At 41.7% G+C, this 20,286-nt stretch overlaps 1 protein-coding gene across 8 annotated transcripts in view; it reads right to left on the bottom strand.

Annotated features, from left to right (window-relative positions):
• Positions 1 to 838: 838 nt before the first annotated feature.
• Positions 839 to 20,286, bottom strand: part of ABL2 (ABL proto-oncogene 2, non-receptor tyrosine kinase) — a 98,853-nt gene continuing 79,405 nt past the window's right edge. For 4 of the 8 annotated variants that reach the window (XM_006048568.4, XM_006048570.4, XM_006048571.4 and 1 more), the window contains 10 exons: positions 17,888 to 18,183; positions 14,428 to 14,700; positions 13,268 to 13,352; positions 12,143 to 12,320; positions 11,392 to 11,576; positions 9,942 to 10,094; positions 8,990 to 9,079; positions 6,345 to 6,518; positions 5,571 to 5,804; positions 839 to 5,261 (listed from right to left, as the gene is read on the bottom strand). In XM_006048568.4, the coding sequence (XP_006048630.4) occupies positions 4,081 to 5,261; positions 5,571 to 5,804; positions 6,345 to 6,518; positions 8,990 to 9,079; positions 9,942 to 10,094; positions 11,392 to 11,576; positions 12,143 to 12,320; positions 13,268 to 13,352; positions 14,428 to 14,700; positions 17,888 to 18,183 (2,849 nt within the window). In that variant the 3' untranslated portion in view covers positions 839 to 4,080. Of the gene's footprint in view, positions 5,805 to 6,344; positions 6,519 to 8,989; positions 9,080 to 9,941; positions 10,095 to 11,391; positions 11,577 to 12,142; positions 12,321 to 13,267; positions 13,353 to 14,427; positions 14,701 to 17,887; positions 18,184 to 20,286 lie in introns of all 8 variants that reach the window. The other 4 variants (XM_006048565.4, XM_006048567.4, XM_025285557.3 and 1 more) reach the window with 1 other exon arrangement.

The following is a 20,286-nucleotide window of genomic DNA, read 5'->3' as shown; positions in this document are numbered from 1 at the left end:
AAGCTCGAGTGTTGCTACTGCTCACAGTGCTGGAGAGATTCTTGGAAAACACACTGGTTGAGACCTGGCCCCACAGGGAATTCCACAGGGTGAGGCCAATGAATCAGGATTTTTGTTGGTGTTTTTTTTTTTTTTTAAACTCCAGGAAATTTTGTTGCACATCCTTGGCAAAAGCTCATTGGATTAAGTGTTAATAACAGTAGTAGTTAACATTTGTGGAGTACTCATTACATGCCAGACACTCAAGCGAAGTATCTTACACACATTATCTCATTTAATCCTTACAACAACCCTGAGGTAGTTACTATTAGTATCCCTGTTTTCCAATGAAGAAACTAAGGCCGAGGAAGGTTAAGTGTGACTTGCCTTGTAGACTGGCTTTAGAGTCTGAACTCTTGATCACTTATCTAAACTGTATCCTTAAAGCCCAAAAGCTTTAAAAGCCTTAAAGCATGACTTTGTTAAATAAATATGGGTGGTGCCTTAACAAAGTCAGCATTTTATTAACTGGGCACTATTTTACCAGTCAACTTTCAGCTGAAGTGTACAAAAATTCTAACTCTAAACCCCATAATTCAGCTAAAAAAGGGTCTGCTGCTGCTAAGTCGCTTCAGTCGTGTCCGACCCTGTGCGACCCCAGAGACGGAAGCCCACCAGGCTCCCCGGTCCCTGGGATTCTCCAGGCAAGAACACTGGAGTGGGTTGCCATTTCCTTCTCCAATGCGTGAAAGTGAAAAGTGAAAGTAAAGCCGCTTAGTCGTGTCCAACTCTTAGTGACCCCATGGACTGCAGCCTACCAGGCTCCTCTAACCATGGGATTTTACAGGCAAGAGTACTGGAGTGCGGTGCCACTGGGTCTACTGGAGACCTAATAACCTCAATGTATAGAGGTCACCTGGAAAAACACTGAATAAATTTCTCAGGACCAATTTTTTTTTAAGGCTATATCTCTGAAAGTCACAATGGACATCTGTAGGAAAATATACACATTTTAATTGTACACAAAGCCTTTTAAGAAAATACTTCATGTAAAGCACAAACAAGATGTATTTTACACAACACTGCATTGTAAGGTAGTAAATCTAAACTAAAATCATATTATCTGTACATGAGAGGATTCATCTGTGGTAACCCCAAAGGGATGCATACAAATAACCACTTTAGAAAGTCTTCAACACCTTGTAGAAGGGCTTTTGCTCCTGCTGTCTACTTTGTTTTTAAACTAGACAGAATTAAACTACATTTTTAGTTTCTAAAAGTAATTTTCTCTGCTTTGAATTCAAATGTTTAAATTTATATATGGTTAGTTTTTTAAAAATCTGGTCCCTTTCAAGTAGAAAAAGGAAAAAAACCCAAGTTACATTTTTATAGTAAGTTGACAGTGTCTCTTTAGCCCAAACCCTGAGCCCTCAACTCCTGAAGCTCCAGTTAAAGCGTCATGTGGATGGAGTGTGCTGCAACAGTCAATGCCACTCTTGACAGTGTTGAGAAAAAAAAAAAAAAAAGAAAATCCATTCATGGACATACTGAGCACCTACTATGAACGAGACAGAGCCAGGTGCTACCCCTGAGTAAGACCCAGCCCTCACCCTCAAAGACTGCTCTTCGGTGAGAAAACCAGGGAGCTTAAATACACTCAGTAGTGTTCCTCCAAGGCTTATTTTCAGAGCTTTCAAGAAAAGACCCCTTGCTTTAAAAAAGAAAGAAAGAAAGAAAATCCCCTGAAAAACGATTCTAATCCCTCAACTTGCATCCACAATGACAGGGATAAACTTAAAAAGCAGCATAATAATATTCTAAAGTTTTAGCTCTCCCTGCCCTACCCTTAAAAGGCTAATTGCTAAAACAATTTCAAGTTTATGGAAGTATGTGATGAAGGAGAGTGGCAAAGAAGAAGGTGGCCGGAGGATTGTTGGTTTTCAAATCCAAGTTAAAGGGAACTCTTCTAAACATTACAAAGAGATTAGCCAGATCTCTGGTTACCTGTGTTCCACCAACAAGTAACAGAGGGATTACCCAACCCCTGAAAGGAATGCCCAATACGGTCTCCTCCCTGCTTTTTTCTTCTTTTTGCCTGGGACTCCTCTGGAACACCCATAGAAAGAATCAATTCCTTTCTTTCTAATGAAAACTAAAATTTCTTCTTGGTCAAAGATGCCAAACTCTGTCCAAAACCATTTTTCCCCTTAGCCTGATTAGTATAATCTCAGCAGTTTTAAATTTCATCACCAAGCAAAGATGATGAAAAAGGAGAATGAAAAATGTGTATTCATACATAACAATACTGCACTAAAGAGCTTTCCAGAGAGGCTCTCAAAGGGATAACTATACACTTATTTGCAAAACACCCTTGAGAACATGTATCATTACCTCCATTTAATAGATTAAGAGAAGGGGCGATGGGGCTGACAGTGGATCAATGACAAAGCCAGGAAGAAAACTCACTGTCCATCAGTGCTGAATTCCTATCTTCCTAAGTTAATATTCCTTTGGGAGTAAAAAAAAAATGAGTTTTTAAAAAATACTGCATTCTCTTTGGAGGCAGGAATGGAGGGGGCATAAAGTTTTAAAAAGAGAATGAAGTGGTCACTGGACTTAGACCTGGTATCGAGAGTATTAATAACATCTGAACAGTTAGATTTGGTTCTAAATTCAGAAGTGATCCTAATTAACTTCTGTAACAATAACTGAATAGGGAAGGAAAAGAAACCATTAGGTTTCCAGGATCTAATCGGCGTCCCCTGAAAATGCCCTGCTCCTTCAATTATGCATTTTTAAATAGAGGTGAAATGAAAAAATAAATATCAAAGAGTATTTCCAGTATGATCTTTACAAACAAGCACAACAACTGGCAGGGGGAGCCAGTGAAAGAAGAAAAGCATGTGACAATAACTTAGGGTGATTCATTTGAAATCCACGCAGAGTGAGAGAATGCTTCTCCCCACTCTCTACCTGGATTGGGTCTAAGGTGATAAGGGAGAGGAAAGGTAGAGAGAAAGAGTCATTAGGACCAAGCCAGCTTTTCCCCTCAGTCAGAGGCTCCTCAGCTGAATGCTGGGTTTCAAGAAGACACCCTTTTCCCTGGCACTTTAGTTGATAAAGAAACATACATAGCTGCTCAAGTCCCTGGCCAGTATGTCAGTATGCAGAGACTCTCCTGAGAGCCCTGTCCAGGACCATTATTTTCAATAGTGTTCAATGCTGGTTAATGCCCTGAATGCTGCCAGGACAGAGGAAGACAGCCTGCCCAGCAAGGGGCAGAAGAAAACCACCAGAGACCCCCTATGCCTATGGATCACAGATAGGCACCAATGAGCACAAAGCCCATCCTCATCCATTACGAAATCATACACTAGCCTGGGAGAAGTGGCTTCTGCTAGGCAGTACACAATGCAGGACGAGGTTTCAATCTCCCTGAACACACAATCCTAGCGTTCTTTACCTCCGGCACCAACTAACACACCAACAGACAACAGGACAGGCATGTACAGATAGAGCCACATTTCCCAGTTTTGCATCTAGCCATCTGATCTGCAGCTCTTACTGCAGCCGTGACCTTGTGGGAGCCAGGCTAAGAGCAGCTTCCAACAGCCTTGAACAAGACCTCTTGGCACGTCCCCACCCACTCACTGAGATCAGTACCACTAGTACCTGCTGGAGCCCCTGGTCAATTCCCTTCCATGTGGTGCAAAGTGAGAGCCACAGCCACCCCATGGTCTGGGCACAGGCCCCGCGGCCTCACTGCACAGCCCTGTTCGGCCAGCTCACACCGCTCCAGTGAGGACGGGCTGGACTCAGTCCTTCGCAGCTCGACAGGCACACGTCCCTGATGCTTCAGTGCGGCTTCTGATTGGCCCACGACTGCCCTGCCCCCATCTATTTTCCCTCTCTCCCATGGATTTTGCTTTTTGTTATTGTTGAGATGAACCTGTAAACGTGAGAACTCAGAGATCTGAGGTACTTCACAGAAACACACTCAAGTATCAGTCTTCCATTTTCTGAAACGAGAACACAAGTAAAACAAGTCCCTTTCCCTCTCCCCTCAGAAATGTGTGCATGTTCCCACTTGGCTTCCAGTGGCTACCTCTGCACCACATCACTGATTTCCTGTACACACGACAGTAAGTTGTTAAGGACAGGGTTTGCCCCGGGCACGCCAGCGGCTGCGGAAGACACCTGCAGCTCCTGCAGGCTGAGTTCCAGTTTGCTCACAGCCTCTCGGAAGGCAAATTTGTTGCGAGTTTGGGGGATGCAGTCCACATAGCCTGAGCAGTAGTCGAGCAGCTGGTGGCCAGTGTCCACCAGCTGGCTGTTGGGCACAGGTTCCGTGATGGCACTGGACAGTAGGTCAGCACATTCCAGCAGGGCCTCCTTGCTGATCTTGTCGGCTGAGATTTTCTCGGCCGCCTGTTTGGTTTTTCTCAGAGCCACTTTAGTACCCGCTGTGCCATTGGCCATTTTGGCTGGCGAGATGGAAGATGTGGGCAGAGGCACTTGAGGTGGAGGCATCACAGGCCTCCCAGCTTTCCCACTGGTGGGCACCGCCCCTGGAGCCGCCTTTTTCCCTCCCTCCTGTGTTTCTGACTTGGGCTGGACTGCAGTCAGGGCGGCGGGCTCTTCCGTGGAGTCTGAGCACACGGACGGCTGCTGCAGTAGTCTCATCACTGGCGGTGGGGGTGGGGCACACTTTGGTTTTACCCGGCGGGGTCGGTCCTTGTCTCCAGAGGAAGTGACCTGATGCTCTGATAAGAGCTTGAATTTATTCCCCTGAGAGTCTGTGCCAATGAGCTGCACGTCAGCTGGAGTGTGCTTCAGAGTGGGTGAGATAAGGACGGGCACTTTGTGGTTATGAGTGGTTGGGAGGACGGCGGCAGTCTTGGCTGGAGAAGCCCAGCCGGTCTGCTCGCCATCCTCTGGGACTCCAGCCATGCCAAGTCGTGCCCCACCATTCCTCTCCTTGCTCTTGGGGGCAGCTGCCACTCCAGCCACCCCTAACCCTGGAGAATCCTTCTCTGTAGTGGCTGGATCCCCAGAGGGGGTTCTGAGAGGAAGAGCGGTGCCTCCTCTGGGCAAAAGTTTGGCTTTTGGTCTCTCTCTGGTCGGAGCGGCACCTTCCTCTGATTTTTTTGGAAGTGTGTCATTGGCCCTGTCCACATTCTCTTCTGGCTGAGAAGAGGTGGACACTGTCCTTTCCAGCTGGAGTTTGGACCTCTGGCAGTTCCTGGGAAGGGTCATTGCCATCCTATCCTGCTCTGGAAGCCCTGAGGACACGGAAGATGTAGAGTTTGACCTTGGAAAAGGCTTGGATGTGTCATCACTGGCTGTGGGTTTACCTGCTCGTAAGCCCAGTGTCTTTTTGATTAAGCGTGGTGTAAAGAAGCCTGTGATGCCAGACCACCCACCCCCAGCAGCGCCACTGCCCCCACCCCCACCACCGTCGTCATTACAGAGGTTCCTCTGTGCAAAGCTACCCCCATAGCACTTGGGTGGCACCAGACTCGCTTCTTGCTGGGCAGGAGTGAGAGAGAACCCTTCAGCATGCTGCAGAGAAGCAACAGATGAGAAGTTACCCGTCAGTTCGTATTTCTTGTGGGGCTGGTTCTCCATTTCTCGGAAGGAGCTGCTGCGTTTGGGGGGTGTGGGAGCGTTTCTCTTTTTCATAAAGGAGCTGAAGAAGCCTCCCTTCCTATCTCTGGTGAAGCATGTCTCTTTGGCATCTTCCAAGAGGCTGCTGGGTGACTTGTCTCTCTGCTTTCGAGGCAGTGCTGGGGACCCACTGGGGGCCTGTGCACTTCTAATGAACCCTGATTTAAAACAAATAACAACAGCCAATCAGTATTGTGAAAAGTAAGTGACTCGCCTGAGTGAAGACAGTGAAGAGTGTTGTTGGCATCTATTAAAAGTCAAGTGTTAGCAGGACACTCGGAGGAAACTAATACATTATCATGTCACACTGCTGTTCCAAATGTGATGTGAGATATAAATGGAAAGAAATAAACCTGCTGGCTTTTATCTCAGCATCCATCTTTTCTCTGGCAACTACAGCACAAGCTGGCTTCACCTGTCAGACTCAGTGAAGAAATCTTTGCCAGAACCGTAAGGAATGCAACTACTTGAGAATCAAGAGTTTAGGAAATGGAGTGGGAGGCAGAGTTGTGTGCTGAATGGACAGATCACGACTACTAACACTGGCAATGCAGAGCCGTGGACTAGAGTGGTAAATAAAACAGATGCCCGCCACCCTTTGCCTTGAGGAAGACGGGCAGGAAAGTGGAAATAAAAGCTTCACACCCCATGGCTCTTTAAACAAGGCAGTCTGCCTCTACCTCCCTAGGGACTCGTACCTGGTGCTGAACTGGAAGCAGAATTTTCTGTGGCATCTTGTGCCCCCTCGATGTTCTCCTTGTTCTCCCCCTGCTTCTTCAGCGTCCGGGTCTTGGAAGGAAGCAGAGGCAGTCGGGGCAGATATGGAACCACAGACGAGGCGGCGGCGGCCCTCCCAAGCTCCTCAGCAACCTCTGTGTGGAGGACAGGGCAATGAGAAAAAGAACAATTTCATGACAAAAGAGAAATAAGGGAGTTTTCTCTTTTCAGAAAAGGCAGACAACTGAGAGGACCTGAAGAATGGAGTACTAAAACACGTGTAAGTGGAGTCACAAAGTATGTACCCTTTGAGTGTGTAAGCCACTTGTGCTCAGCATTCTAGCTGTAGATTCATCCATGTTACTGAACGTGGCAGGGGGTTTTCTTGTTGCTGTGTATTGTTCAAATATGTGAATACACCAAAATTCATTCATTCTCCTCTTGATGAATACTTGTTGTTTCCAGTTTGGGGCTATTATGAATATACTGCTAGAAACATCCTACGATGTGTCTTTGACTGCAACAATGGTATGACGTCTGCTAGATACAGGAGCAGGACCGGCGGGTCACAGGGCCAAACTGCCTTCCCAAACTGGCTGTCCCAATCTCCAGCCCCACTAACTTATAGGAAAGTTCTGGTTACTATGCATGCTTGCCAAAGTTTGATGTTTGTTTGTCTGATTTTAATTTTAGCGTTTCTGAGGTAGGTGTGTACTGGCCATTCATTGTTTTATTTTGTACTTCTCTGATGATGGGTGATTTCATATGCTCACTGGTCAATTGGATATTCTTATTTACTAAGTGCTTATTCAGAGGTTGAACAAAGCAAACAGCTATTTGCAGATATTTTATTTTCAGGTTGTGCCTTGCAAAAAAAAGGAGGCTAGATACATTTCATGCTGATGAAGCAAATGAGGCTCCTGAAAATGTGTTCACCCTATTAGTAAGCCTCAGCTGATTAAAAATGGCCATGGGATTTGTGGCTTTTAATAAGGCAAAGACTCACTTTGCTATTCATTCTTGAACAAAAATGAAGTATGGATCAAACTTTGGAATTTTGTAATTTACAACATTTTTGGTAATTATTTTCCAAAACTGATCCCCCACAAGTGTGGGTACATAGCACATAATTCAAGCCATGCCAATGAGATTCCAATGATATTCAGGACTTGACTCCACATGAACTAAAGGGTACAGATAAAAGTGCTCTGATAGGGAGCTGCTTAATTTGGCCCAGAGGGCGAGCTGTGCCCTCCCTAACCTGTAGAAGTTCCATATATAGAAGGACGAGGATGGAAATACTTGTCATTAAACTCTGGTGGTGTACTTTTTCCTTTCTTCTTAGCAAAACACGATAAATCACTAAAGGAAGCAGAAAAAAAGTCAACTTGCCTAATTTCTTCTTCAAACATTTTTTAACGTGAACTTTAGTGAGTGCTCTGTTCAATTATGAATAAAAAGAAAAATTTGAAAAAATATGTATACAACTCTGGAACTACACCAAAATGTCTAATAGGCAATTAGACAGAATTCTGTGTTTTTAGCTCTCAAGGAATAGCCTATCCTTTTAATTTTATTTATTCAAGTATTTATTTAGTTCTTTGTTGCTGCTCTCAGGCATTCTCTAATTGCGGTGAATGGTGGCTACTTGCTAGCTGCAGTGTGGTGGCTCACTGTGCTGGCTTCTCTTATTGCAGAGTATGGGCTCGAGAGCACACAGACTTCAGTAGTTACGGCGCATAGGCTCAGCTGCCCCGCAACATGCGGAACCTTCCCAGACCAGGGATCGAACTCATGTCCTATGCATTGGCAGGCAGATTCTCAACCACCTGACCACCTGGGAAGTCCAGTCTCTCTCTTCCTAAGAAGTAAGTTTATTTATTTTCTGACTGGGCATTTAATCTGTTCAGTATTTATTTTTACTTAGCCTCACCAGGTCTTAGGTACAGCATGCAGGATCTTTGATCTTCAGTGAGACATGGGGGATCTTTTATTACAGTGTGCAAATTCTTAGGTGTGGCATGACAGATCTAGTTTCCTGACCAGGGATCCAACTCGGGTCCCCTGCATTGGAAGCTCACAGTCTTAACCACTGGACCAGCAGGGAAGTACCAACAAGTACGTTTACTGTTTGACTTTTGCATGTAATTTTAAAGAGACGTTATACACAAAAGTAGGAAAGTTCCTGTATGTGTCCATATACTTGTTTTTTACATACGAAACAGATTCTCAGTGTTCATAGCTTAGCTTATTTGACATTCTTTTTCTAAACTCCTTTCTATGTCAATATATTTAAGAATATCATTTTAACTACTCAATTATAGGGATGTAATAATTAACATACTGGATACTTAAATGTTCTTAATTTTTCAGTAATACTCTTACAGCTAAATCTTTGTTCATACTCTTAAAATATTTCAATATTAAAAATATGAGCTAGAGAGACAAAGATACATTTTAAAACAGCAAAAGAAAAAAAAGAAAAAAGAAAACAATAATAAAGGCCAAAAATTAATTCAATATCCTGAAATAGAGTCCCAAATCATAAGACACTATCGTTTTTGGAATCTATCATCCCCAGCACCCAGAACTAGCCCCCACCAACAGTACATCACCAGGTTCTCACCTTCAGAAATGCTCGAGTCGTGGAACATGGTTTCAAAAGCTTGATGTGTTTCTGCAAAAGAGGGCCTGTCGGCAGGGCTCCACTTCCAACCTATGTAACCAAAAGAGAAGAGTAGTAAAAGCTTCTTGGCAGAAACTAAATATTCAGGGCCCACCTGAGGGTGAGCGCCGTGCTCTGGGACATGTGCTACAGCACAGTTACAGCGAGTCTGCAGTGACAGTGAGGCGGCTATTCCTCAGTCCCAGCCCAAGGCGCGATGAACCCGCTTCCTGGGGCCAGTCCTTCTATGCAGTCTCAGCTCCTGTTCCCTCCACTAGAGGGACGCAGAGGGGGTGGGGAGATGGTTTAGAAAAGTTTTCTTCCATTGGAAAAATGAAAGGTAGTAAAACCTCTCTTCAAACTCACTCACTCACTCCCAATTAGTTGTACACATTCCAAAACATAACAGTATATCAGAAAAGGGGAGTCTGGAATTCACATCTGATGACAGCAGTAGGCAATCAATGCTCAATGAGAAAATAATGAGACTCAAATACGTGGCAGTTTAATTCACTCACCTCCCTACTTTTTCATCTTTAAGAAGTCAGATGCTCTTGTTTACACATCACAGAAGTCACTTTCATGCATTCTCCAGTCTTCAACACTCCTTTTGCGTAGCTGAGAGCAACCCTCCCCAACCTAATCTCCAAATCCATTTTTTATTACCTTATTATACAGGCAAATCTTTGGGGAAACTGAGTATTTGGCCATGGACAAAGATTCTTAGGATTCCAGTGTGACTCAGTAGTAGAGCATACAGTAGCCCAACTGGTTGATCAGTGACCAACTCTATGTCACAAGGCTGAATACAATCTTACAACATTGATAGGAAAAATGTTTTCAATTTTGTTATTAATCATCCAGAATTGCTCATTTAAACTACTTCAAAATTAAAATCTGCAAGAATACTCACATGCTCTCATAAGTTCATACACCTTAGGGGGACATCCTTCAGGCTGCTCCATTCGGTATCCTTTTTCCAGTAGATCGTAGACCTGAGACAGGTCAATACCTGGATATGGTGACATTCCATATGTAGCAATTTCCCATAAGAGCACCCCAAACGCTGCAGAAGGGATTGTAAAAAAAGAGCTTTTATGTTTCTTCCGATTTATTATTTATTTTATACCATTAGGTAACTTCTCTTTCAAATTTTCACAATGTTACAATATTAGTATACTCTTATAATTCTTAAAACATGACTTGTTCTTCAAGATATTTTCCACAGGAAAAGTTTAGGTATAATCTAAAGACAGTTTTCTTTAAATTTCCCAATCTTGGGGACTTCCCTGGAGGTCCAGTAGTTAAGACTCCATGCTTTCACAGCAGGTGAAAGCATTTCACAGGTTCAATCCCTAGTCAGGGAACTAAGGGCCACATAAGATGCGACCAGAATAAATACATAAATAAGTTTTCCAATTTTTATTTGGATTTCCTTTACAACGAGGGAGAATAAACTAGGACCATATAAGAAGTTTGGGGTATAATCAAAACGATTCTTAAAGCAACTTACAATCTATTTAATGAATTGCACAATTTTTAAGTCACTAATACTAAAGGAAGAATATAAAAATGGACACATTTGAAATCAAATAAAATTCACATGTGATGAAAGAATTTGCTTGATTCTGTCACAGGTTACTCTTGAGTTTGAGATTGCTGGTAAAACATGATCTAGAATTCTCCACTATTTCTACTGCCCAAAATCCAAACATCCTGAACTCATTCTGTCCTCCAAGTCGCTACTAAATAATATTCTTTTTCAGGGCAGTAGAAACAAGATCAGTTACAAAGACAAATTCTAGATAAAACTTCACCATGCCTTCCTTGAAAAGATACATTTTAAAACAGCAAAAGAAAAAAGAAAACAATAATAAAGGCCAAGAATTAATTCAATATCCTGAAATGGAGTCCCAAATCATAAGACACTATCATTTTGGGAATGTATCATCCCGAGCACCCAGAACTAGCCCCCACCAACAGTAAATCCCCAGGTTCTCACCTTCAGAAATGCTGTGTCACAGTGCTCTAGACACAAGCAATAAAGTCTAATGTGGAAAACAGGGAGCTTTATAGAGAGGATTGTTAGAACTTCAGTGCAATATAGTATCTAGACTGTGAGTGCTCCCAAGGTAGGAACTTTTTTTAACTTTATTCTTTACAGTTTCTTTCTACAGTAAGTACCCTGCAAATGCCCAGCAGATAGTATTTATTAATAATAAATGCTTGCTGAATAACTGAAGAAGGATGGGTGTAATGGCAGAGGACACTGATCATATACAAAAAAAGCAGCTCTAAAGAATTAAGCATTTAAAGTATAAAGAAAATGACGAGACACAGAAAAATGTCCCGTCCAACCTTACCCCAGACGTCAGATTTAATTGAGAAAGTATTGTAGGCAAGACTCTCTGGTGCTGTCCATTTAATAGGAAATTTGGCTCCAGCATGAGCAGTATAGGTGTCTCCGGTCATCAGTCTACTTAAGCCAAAATCAGCCACTTTCACCACATGGTTTTCTCCCACCAGGCAGTTACGAGCTGCAAGATCCCTGTGGGAAAGAAACCCTGCTGTGATTCTATTCAGATGGTTCTGGAAAATGGTCATGAATGCTCTAGTATCAGTTCTTTGTGCTGCAAGCAGAGTTTGATAAGTAAGTGCTGACAGGTATGGTAGTATTTCATGAAAACTGTTAACATGGTAGAAAGCCACTAATTATACATCTCTTGTAGAATACTCACCAAGAGGCAGTTACGTGATGCCACAATAAAGCAGGCTTCAGAAAACCAGTTCCCATTTATAAGTACACTGGGATAGGTTTCAGAGGTGGGTAACAGAGGTTTCAGTTTCTTTACTAAGGCAGAAAACTATTTTTAAAATCAAGCCACTAGATGGAGCAAAATGATCTTGGACTTAGTCCTGGGCAAAATAAAGAGCCTTCTGTTCTGAGAACAGCAAAGGCCCTGCATTAGTACTTTCATCAGAGGACACAGTAGGTTTCTAAGTTGGAAATGACATTACAATGGTCCTTGTGAAAGAGAAAACTACTTTCCTGAGTTATGTGAGATGCATGTCAGCTTCCTGGTTAGTCACAGACGATAATGGGGTTTTACACACCTGTGGATGAAATTCTTCTTCTCTAAATACTCCATTGCGGACGAGATCTGAGTGGCCATGTAAAGCAGCACAACTGCAGTCACCTCTTCTCGGCTGCATTCTCGGAGATAATCAAGCAAGTTCCCATAAGGCATGTATTCAGTCACAATGTAAAATGGTGGCTCCAAGGTACACACACCTGACAGTTCAGAGAGAGCTTGTTTTGTTAGTACGTATTTAAACACGCCAACCACTCTGGCAAGAGTAACTGACAATTTTTTTAAATCTAGTCCAGCAGTAATCTTTTCCTTTCCTGCCATTTCGTTCTCTGAAAAGAACATAGCAACGTTAAGAAGCTGGATGATAGTGAGTTTCTACTTCCAATGATACCATGCTCTGGAAATTCACATGCATTTTGAGAATGTGCCTGTTTGAACAAAGGTAGAGTCACTTGTATTAATTCCTTAAGGGGTCAGGACCACCAATACCTCTAGAGTTCTGTATGAGCCCATGATTTCACATCCTCAACTGCCTCCTGCTGACAATGTTTATCTAAAAGTAACAGCAATTGTGCACACCGTAAAGACTATATGAGCCCAGACTGCAAGGATTTCATTACTACACAGCAGACTCCCAGTAAAAATACAAAAGAAGCCATTTCCTTTGGGATAGTTTGGCTCAATGAACACCCAAAGAAACTGGCCCTATTTTTAAAAGGGCAATTGTTTCAGTCAAAGATTTCTCTGTGACCTGAATAGGTGAGAAGCCTATCGATCCCTGCAAAGCACTTGGGTGGTCACAATTTTTAATCTGTTTCTGTTCAACAGTCCTTTGCTTAATGTCTCTTTATTTTGTAAAAAATATTTTGGGATAGTTTGTGGTTTAGTTTCATTTTGAATGATTCTGAACTTTGAATCTAGGGCAATTAGCACAAGCTGGGCAGTTTCATACATTGCAATCAATTGAGGTCACTGTTTCTTGGGTAATTTTAAAACAGAGACTTCTGATTAAAATAACAACCATTTATTGAAATAGATTTATACTGACAGCTTCCGCCATGGTGATACAAAAGGAGGACTGGGGGACAACAGGGGTTGGGGGACAAGCATCTTTGAGGAAACCTATGGTTCAGACAAGCCCCCTCACCTAATAGCTGTACCAGGTTAGGATGCTTGATTTCCTTCATCACTGCAGCTTCCTTGAGAAATTCCTCCACCTCCATAGTATCTTCCTGGAAAGGGGGGGAAGATAAGAAAGAAAAAGAGGAGAGGGACAAGCCCCCATCTTAATCATATGAGTCAACTCACACTCCTAAAACCTCAGTTTTAAAAGGGGGTATCTTTTGGATATTTTAGCACTTACTTCAAGAAATTTTATCGCTGCATAGTATGCTCTGTATAAGTCCAATTAAGAAAGAAAAATGTCTTTTTTAATTTATTCAGTATTTGAAACTCAAGTAAAATTTAGTAGGGTAAGTATAATTCAGCAATCATGTCCTAGCACAACTGAAACACAAAAGACCTGGATAGACAATTCAATTCTCTGAAAGTTTCTTTCTAGATACCTTAAGCCTTTGAAAGAGGAGCCAGAACAATTAGCTGTTTACATATTTGTCTTCCTGACAAATTCCTTAAGGAGCAAGATATGTCTGCAAGGCTGTGCATACTGGTTCACACTCAGAACAAGCACTTAATAAATTCTTGGTAAAAGAACTGACTACTACTCAGAGGTAAAGAGCAGTCCTTAGGAGTCCTCCAGAGCTACTGAGGCACATAAGAAAATCTTCAGAGAAGGGGATGAGTGACAAAACATGTAATTCGCTACCAGGATGCTCAACGGAGAGAGACAGACTGGCATCAGGAAGAAGATTTCTGTGAATATGAAGAATAAGGTGATCTAATCTCAAGGAGATGGGAGAAGCAAGCAACAGGGAGACAAAGGACAGAACAAGAGAGTGATTCTCCAACAATGCATGGAGAATTCTGCCCAGCAGGGGTTGTTCTGAGGAAGGAAAACAGCTAGCTTGGCTTTTACAAGTTATAATTTGCTTCTAACCTCCCACCAAGATCTGTATCAACAGCCTCCAGAGACAAACCTTCCCCACATGTGGGTTTCACTGCGTTGTAGTGAATAATCTGCCCCTGCATTGTCAGCAATGGCACCAGGGTTAATCATCACAATTTGCTGATGTGCTTGGCACCAGTGGGTGGAAAGTGTTCCAAAGTTAAAGAAGGGCACGCTGGTATTTCCAAGTGATTCAGCACAAAATAAAAAGATGCCTGAAAACTGTAATCTCAGCAACCCACCTTCAATGTTTTCACAGCAACTGTAAGGCTGTATTTCTTCCAGACGCCAACGTAAACCTCTCCATACTGACCACCCCCAAGTTTGTGCTTCATGGTAATATCTGTTCGCTCCATTTCCCACTTGTCGTGGATGGGGGACACACCGTAGACTGTAGGCTTATTACACTTGGGCGCCGGATAGTGTAGGGTTGTCACCAGCCCATCAGCCACCGTGGAGTGATGGTGAACAAGCTCGGCCAAGGTGCTGAAGCGGCTCTCAGCAGTTACGTATACCTGGTGAGGAGAGCGGAAAAAAATAAACCAGCTGAAAAGGGGTCATTACCTCACTGCTCTCAAGATATGAAAATAAGCAGCACTAGTCACAATAGCCAAAACATGGAGACAACCTAAACGTCCATCGACAGATGAGTGGATAGAGAAGGTGGGGGTGGGTGGGTGGGTGGGTGGGTGCGTGGGTGGGTGGGTGGGTGTGTGTGTGTGTGTGTGTGTGTGTGTGTGTGTGTGGAATATTACTCAGCCATAAAAAAGAACAAAATAATGCCATTCACAGCGACATGAATGCAACTAGAGATGATCATACTAAGTGAAGTCAGTCAGAAAGAGAAAGACAAACACCATATGATATCAGTTATATGTGGAACCTAAAATACGACACAAATGAACTTATTTATGAAACAGAAAATCACAAACAGAGTGAACAGACCGGTGGCTGCCAAGAGGGAGGGGGTCGGGGAAGGGATAGAATGGGTGCTGGGGACAGCAGGTGCAAACTATCATATACAGAGTGGATAATCAACAAGGTCCTACTATATTCAATATTCCATGATAAATCACAATAGAAAATAATATAAAAAGAATGTAGATATGCGTATAACTCAAATCACTGTGCTGTATAGCACACATTAACACAACATTGTAAACCAACTATACTTCAATTTTTAAAATACTGATTTAAAAAAAGATGAAAATAAGGCCTTATCTGACTGAGATAAATGGAAGAATTACGGAAGAATTTAACCATGATGTTGGGGTGGAGGGACAGAGAACTTCAGTTTAATCTCATTTAAACTACTCTTCTTATGAGTCCTAAAGTAGCTTGAGTCTTGAGGGGAAAAGCTTCTATCTCTCTGGATCATCAAGATCACTGGTCTTCAAATATTTTTAAGCTAAATGACGAAGGAACCCAAATATAGAAGATAAAGGAAGAGAAGTGCTGATTAAAGTAGGTAAGAGGCTGGCTTCCTGTAAAAGCTTATGAACTCCCACCTCAGAATCTTACACAGAACATAATTTGAAAACTACTGATTTAATTTTTTGGTAGAGAGAGGGTATTCAAATATCTTATGATTTTTATTTCATTAAGAGGCACTTTTGAGTGTCCAAGCAATTTTTTAAAAAGAGCCACAATTTTACTTCAGAAAGTAAACAAAACAGTAGTTAATTTGTGATAAGCAAGAAGGATAAAGTAGGATAGCAGTCTCTGAGCCTTATCTTCCAAGGGAGCTTGCTTATTTTTTTAAAAAGAGATTCTAGTGTATACAGAAGAGCATACAATTAATAAATGGAGAACCGATGAGTTCTATAGTGAACTCACCCATGATAAACATCTCCCACCCAAGAGAATTATAGTGTTACCAGCACCCGGCAGCCTCCCTCTTGCCCTCCCAGCTATTGACCCCTGCAAAGGTAACCACTCTGCTGGCTTCTAACACCTAGATTAGCTTAGATTGTGAACTGTACCTATGCAAATGGAACCACACAATAAGTATTGTTTTGTGCCTGTTTTCTTTCACCCAACTTTTTTTTTACTGTGATATAATTCATACATTTCACCACAAAATTCACAATTTCAATTGTGCGATACAGTGATCTTTAATAAATGCATTGATTGTCCAACTATTACCACTATCTAATTTCGGAACATTTTCATCACCCTACAAAGAAACTCCAGACCCATTAGAGGTCATTCCCACTCCCCTCATCCCATTCCTCAGTAATCATTAATCCCTTCTACTCAACTTTATGTGTAAGAGATTCATCTATGACTGTTCTAGAGGGCCGGATAGTAAATATTTTAGGTTTGTGGCCATAGCATTTCTGTCCTTACTCAAGTCTGCCTTAATATTGAGAAAGCAGCCACAGACAATACATACACAAACGCGTGTATCTGTATTCCAATACAATTTTATTTGCAAAAGTGGGCAGCCAGTGGGTCATAGTTTTTCCTAGTAATGTGTGTAGTAGTACTGTGTTCACTTTGTGTGAGATCCCATTTTATATACATACCACAATTTACTAATTCAGTCTACTGCTGTCAGACAGTTGAGTGTTTCTAGTTTCTGGCTACTATACATAACATTGCTATGAACATTCTGGTACATGTCTGCTGAACACGCATGCACTCACTTCTGTTGGGAAGACAACCAGAAGTAGATTCTGCTGAGTGGCCCTTATATCATCACTTATCTGATTCTATTTGGTTTCCTGAAGAAAAAATATGTCTTATTGGGTGATGCAAATAAAATTAATAATTTACTGTTTTCTACCTTTTACCAGCCATTATCTTTTATGGAAATTATCTCACTGAATGCTTCCAATAAAATGGGATGGGAAACTGAGGCTTAAGTAAGGTCGCAACGTGAATAAATGATGGAGTTACCCAGCAAACCAGATTTGCTTGCTCTAAAGCCTATGCTTTTCCCCTACTATGCATATCATAAAGAGAAAGACTGGAAGAAACAATTCAATCTAAATTTATTATTCAAGGACTTCCCTGGTGGTCCAACACTTAAGAATCTACCTTGCAATGCCGGCAATGTGGGTTCAATCCCTGGTCGGGGAACTAAGATCCCACAGGCCACAGAGCAACTTAGCCTGCACATCATAACTATAAATTTACTGTTCAGTAGAAGAACTGACATAAACCTACGCTTTACCATTTATAAAGTAAGACAGTTCCATTCTAACATAGCCATTCTTAAACGGTTGGTCTTTCTAACCTGCAAAGTGCTAAATGACTGACTGACCTATTTACATTAACATACATTAATGATCAATATCAGTCTCAGAAGCCTAAAGTTTTACTCTTTAAACTTTCTGGTAGAGATTATTATAATTTTCATAGATAAAAGGTTTAATTTATAAAATTCCACACAATGTATTGGATGTATAAGTGCATATCTGTATATGATAACAGTTAACTTATACAGCTGTTTCCTTCATTTTTCACCTTCAAATCTAGCTCATCTTTAAACTCTTAATGTAATACTGTATTTAATTTCCATTACTGTGTTGTTTTGAAAAGAGTAAGCTCTCTCTCATGTGCCAAACAGCTCAAACTCACATCAGTGATTAGTTTCTTTCATGTCAGACATAAAAATTGTATTCTTTCATCATTCTGAATATTGTTTCTAAAGAGCAGGCCCATTTACACCGAGAGGTGGCTGCTGGCCAGTCTTACCTTGCCATCTGTGGTGGTATTGATCCTGTAGTGATACACACGCCCCTCGTACCTGAGCGAGATTGACAGCTGCCCGGGGCTGCTCTCACTCTCTCGCACCAGGAAGCTGCCATTGATCAGACTGCTGAGTAGGTACTCTGCTGCACTGCGAGACACAGGTCCATGATACCAGGAATGTTTTTCCAGGCTGTTCACAGGGGTGATGTAGTTGCTTGGCACCCAGCCTTGGCCATTCTTAGAGCGAACTTCGCTCCACTCACCATTCTGGTTGTAACCAAGGACTCGGAGCTTTTCACCTGGCCAGGAGATCATTACAGAGGGAAAGAAAAGATGTAAGACTTTATCTGAAACAGAAACAGTCTACTGTCAAGCTTGAAATTCACTGAAAAAATGAATCAAGAACTTTTAAACCAACACAGTTTTTTTAAAGATAATGAAAATGAACTTTGCTATCATCATAGCCTGACTGATATTTTTAGCTTGTAGCTTAAACAAAAGAAGCATACTTAGAAATGTTTTTCTGGCATTATCAATAGGGTTTCAAAAGCTTTTATACTACAGGAAACTCCATATACATAACTAAGGTAACACAAAGAATAAAAGGTAACTCAAATGTCTGGAATAGGACATGGTCTCACTTCTCAAAAAAAAAAATGAAATTAATTTTTTCCTCAAAACAGTCTGTCACAGAACATATATATGGTTCAGTGCTAACAGCAATCAAGGATTAGGGATTAGACATGTAAAACACAAAATTACTTCTAAATTTCAGTTGGCAACAAGGCTACAAAAACCATCAATGCAAAAACAAAAAAGCACAGACCACAGAGCTATCAGCAATATTTCAGAAAGAAAAGTGAGGAGGTAGGGGTCGGTAGTCAGGACCTCGAAAGCACAATGTTTTCCAGGACTGAAGTTTTAAAATAATTTCCCTCCCATTCCCCATAACGAATGAATCCCCCATCTGCTCCTCTCAAATTAGTGTGTGGCAAAGAGAAGTTGAGACTAAAGTTGGAGCCTAAGACTCAAGTTACTCAGAGTATCTTTGCTATCAAGTTCAATGTCCTTGATTTCTTTAATAAAGTTGTGAGTATCAACTTCAGACTCCCTAAACATGCATCCTTCCCCTGTACTTGCAGCCCAGGCAAAATAGGAAAGGTAAGAGATATCATTATCAGTAAATGATAAAGAATCCTGGGACTTCCTTGGCAGTTCCGTGCTTAAGACTCCATGATCCCAATACATGGGGGCATGGATTTGATCCCTGATCTAAGATCCCACATGCTGCATGGCAAGGTCATAAAAAAAATGTAAATCCTTATAAGGCCTTACACCCCCTATGTGAGAGATGCAAGCCTTCCTGTAGGGCTCACACCTACCTCTCAGTGTCAGAGAACAGAAGAAAGCCGCAGCAGTCAAAAGCACGTGGTCCAGTACTTACCAAGCAAAGACGGCTGGGGAAAACTCAAAATTATTATTCTGCCAGTCATCTTTCTTCAGTGGTCTACAGAAATGTTTGCCATAGTATGACTTTCTATTTGCCCCTACTATCTCACTCAAGACCCTGGGTTGTGAGACATTCAGTGAGAAAAAACTCGGGTGTGCGCACATGCGCACACACAGAAAATATACACACGTACAGGTAGATAGTGTGTGTACATGTGGCGGTGGAAATGCACAAGCGTGCTGATAAATACTCCCCAATCATATCTGCAGGGAAAACAAATCTTAGTGCTGTCAGAAAAGCTATATAAGACTTGTCAGTCAGCAGCTTTTCTCTAATACTCTTAAGAAACTGAGAAGACTAAGTTCTTTACCAAGTACATTATTCTTCCTTACAAAGAACTGATAATGACAGGTCATCATAATCAGGATATAGTCGAACACTCTAGGTTTGGGGCTATTTGTTTTTCTCTTTTTTGGCAGTTGGGAGGAGAATTTTCCACTCTGGAACTTTTGAGTACCATGAAGATTAACAATGGAATAAACATTGACCCTACTGCCAGAGGAAACCCGATTTTTTAATTCAGGCAAAATACTGCCTTCAAAGAAAGAACTAAAATAAGTATTGTTATTTAACTTAAAAAAAAATATTTTGTCTTTTAAAATAAAAAATCAGCTTTACCATGACAACATTTTATATTAAATTAAAAATAAGAACCTGGATAAAAACCTGGCATTTCATAGGTTTTGGACTATACAGCCCATGGAATTCTCCTGGCCAGAATACTGGAGCAGGTAGTCAGCCATTTCCTTCTCCAGGGGATCTTCCCAACTCAGGGATCAAACCCAGGTTTACTGCACTGTAGGCAGAATCTTTATCAGCTGAGCCACCAGGGAAGCCCTTAAAAGAAATCACTGTTGATTATAAGATAAACGAAATCCCACTTTTTGAGATG

Source organism: Bubalus bubalis, chromosome 5 (assembly GCF_019923935.1).
Source record: "Bubalus bubalis isolate 160015118507 breed Murrah chromosome 5, NDDB_SH_1, whole genome shotgun sequence".
NCBI classification, from domain to species: Eukaryota; Metazoa; Chordata; class Mammalia; order Artiodactyla; family Bovidae; genus Bubalus; species Bubalus bubalis.
Note: the sequence above shows the minus strand (reverse complement) of the source record. Positions and strands in the feature narration are given on the sequence as shown.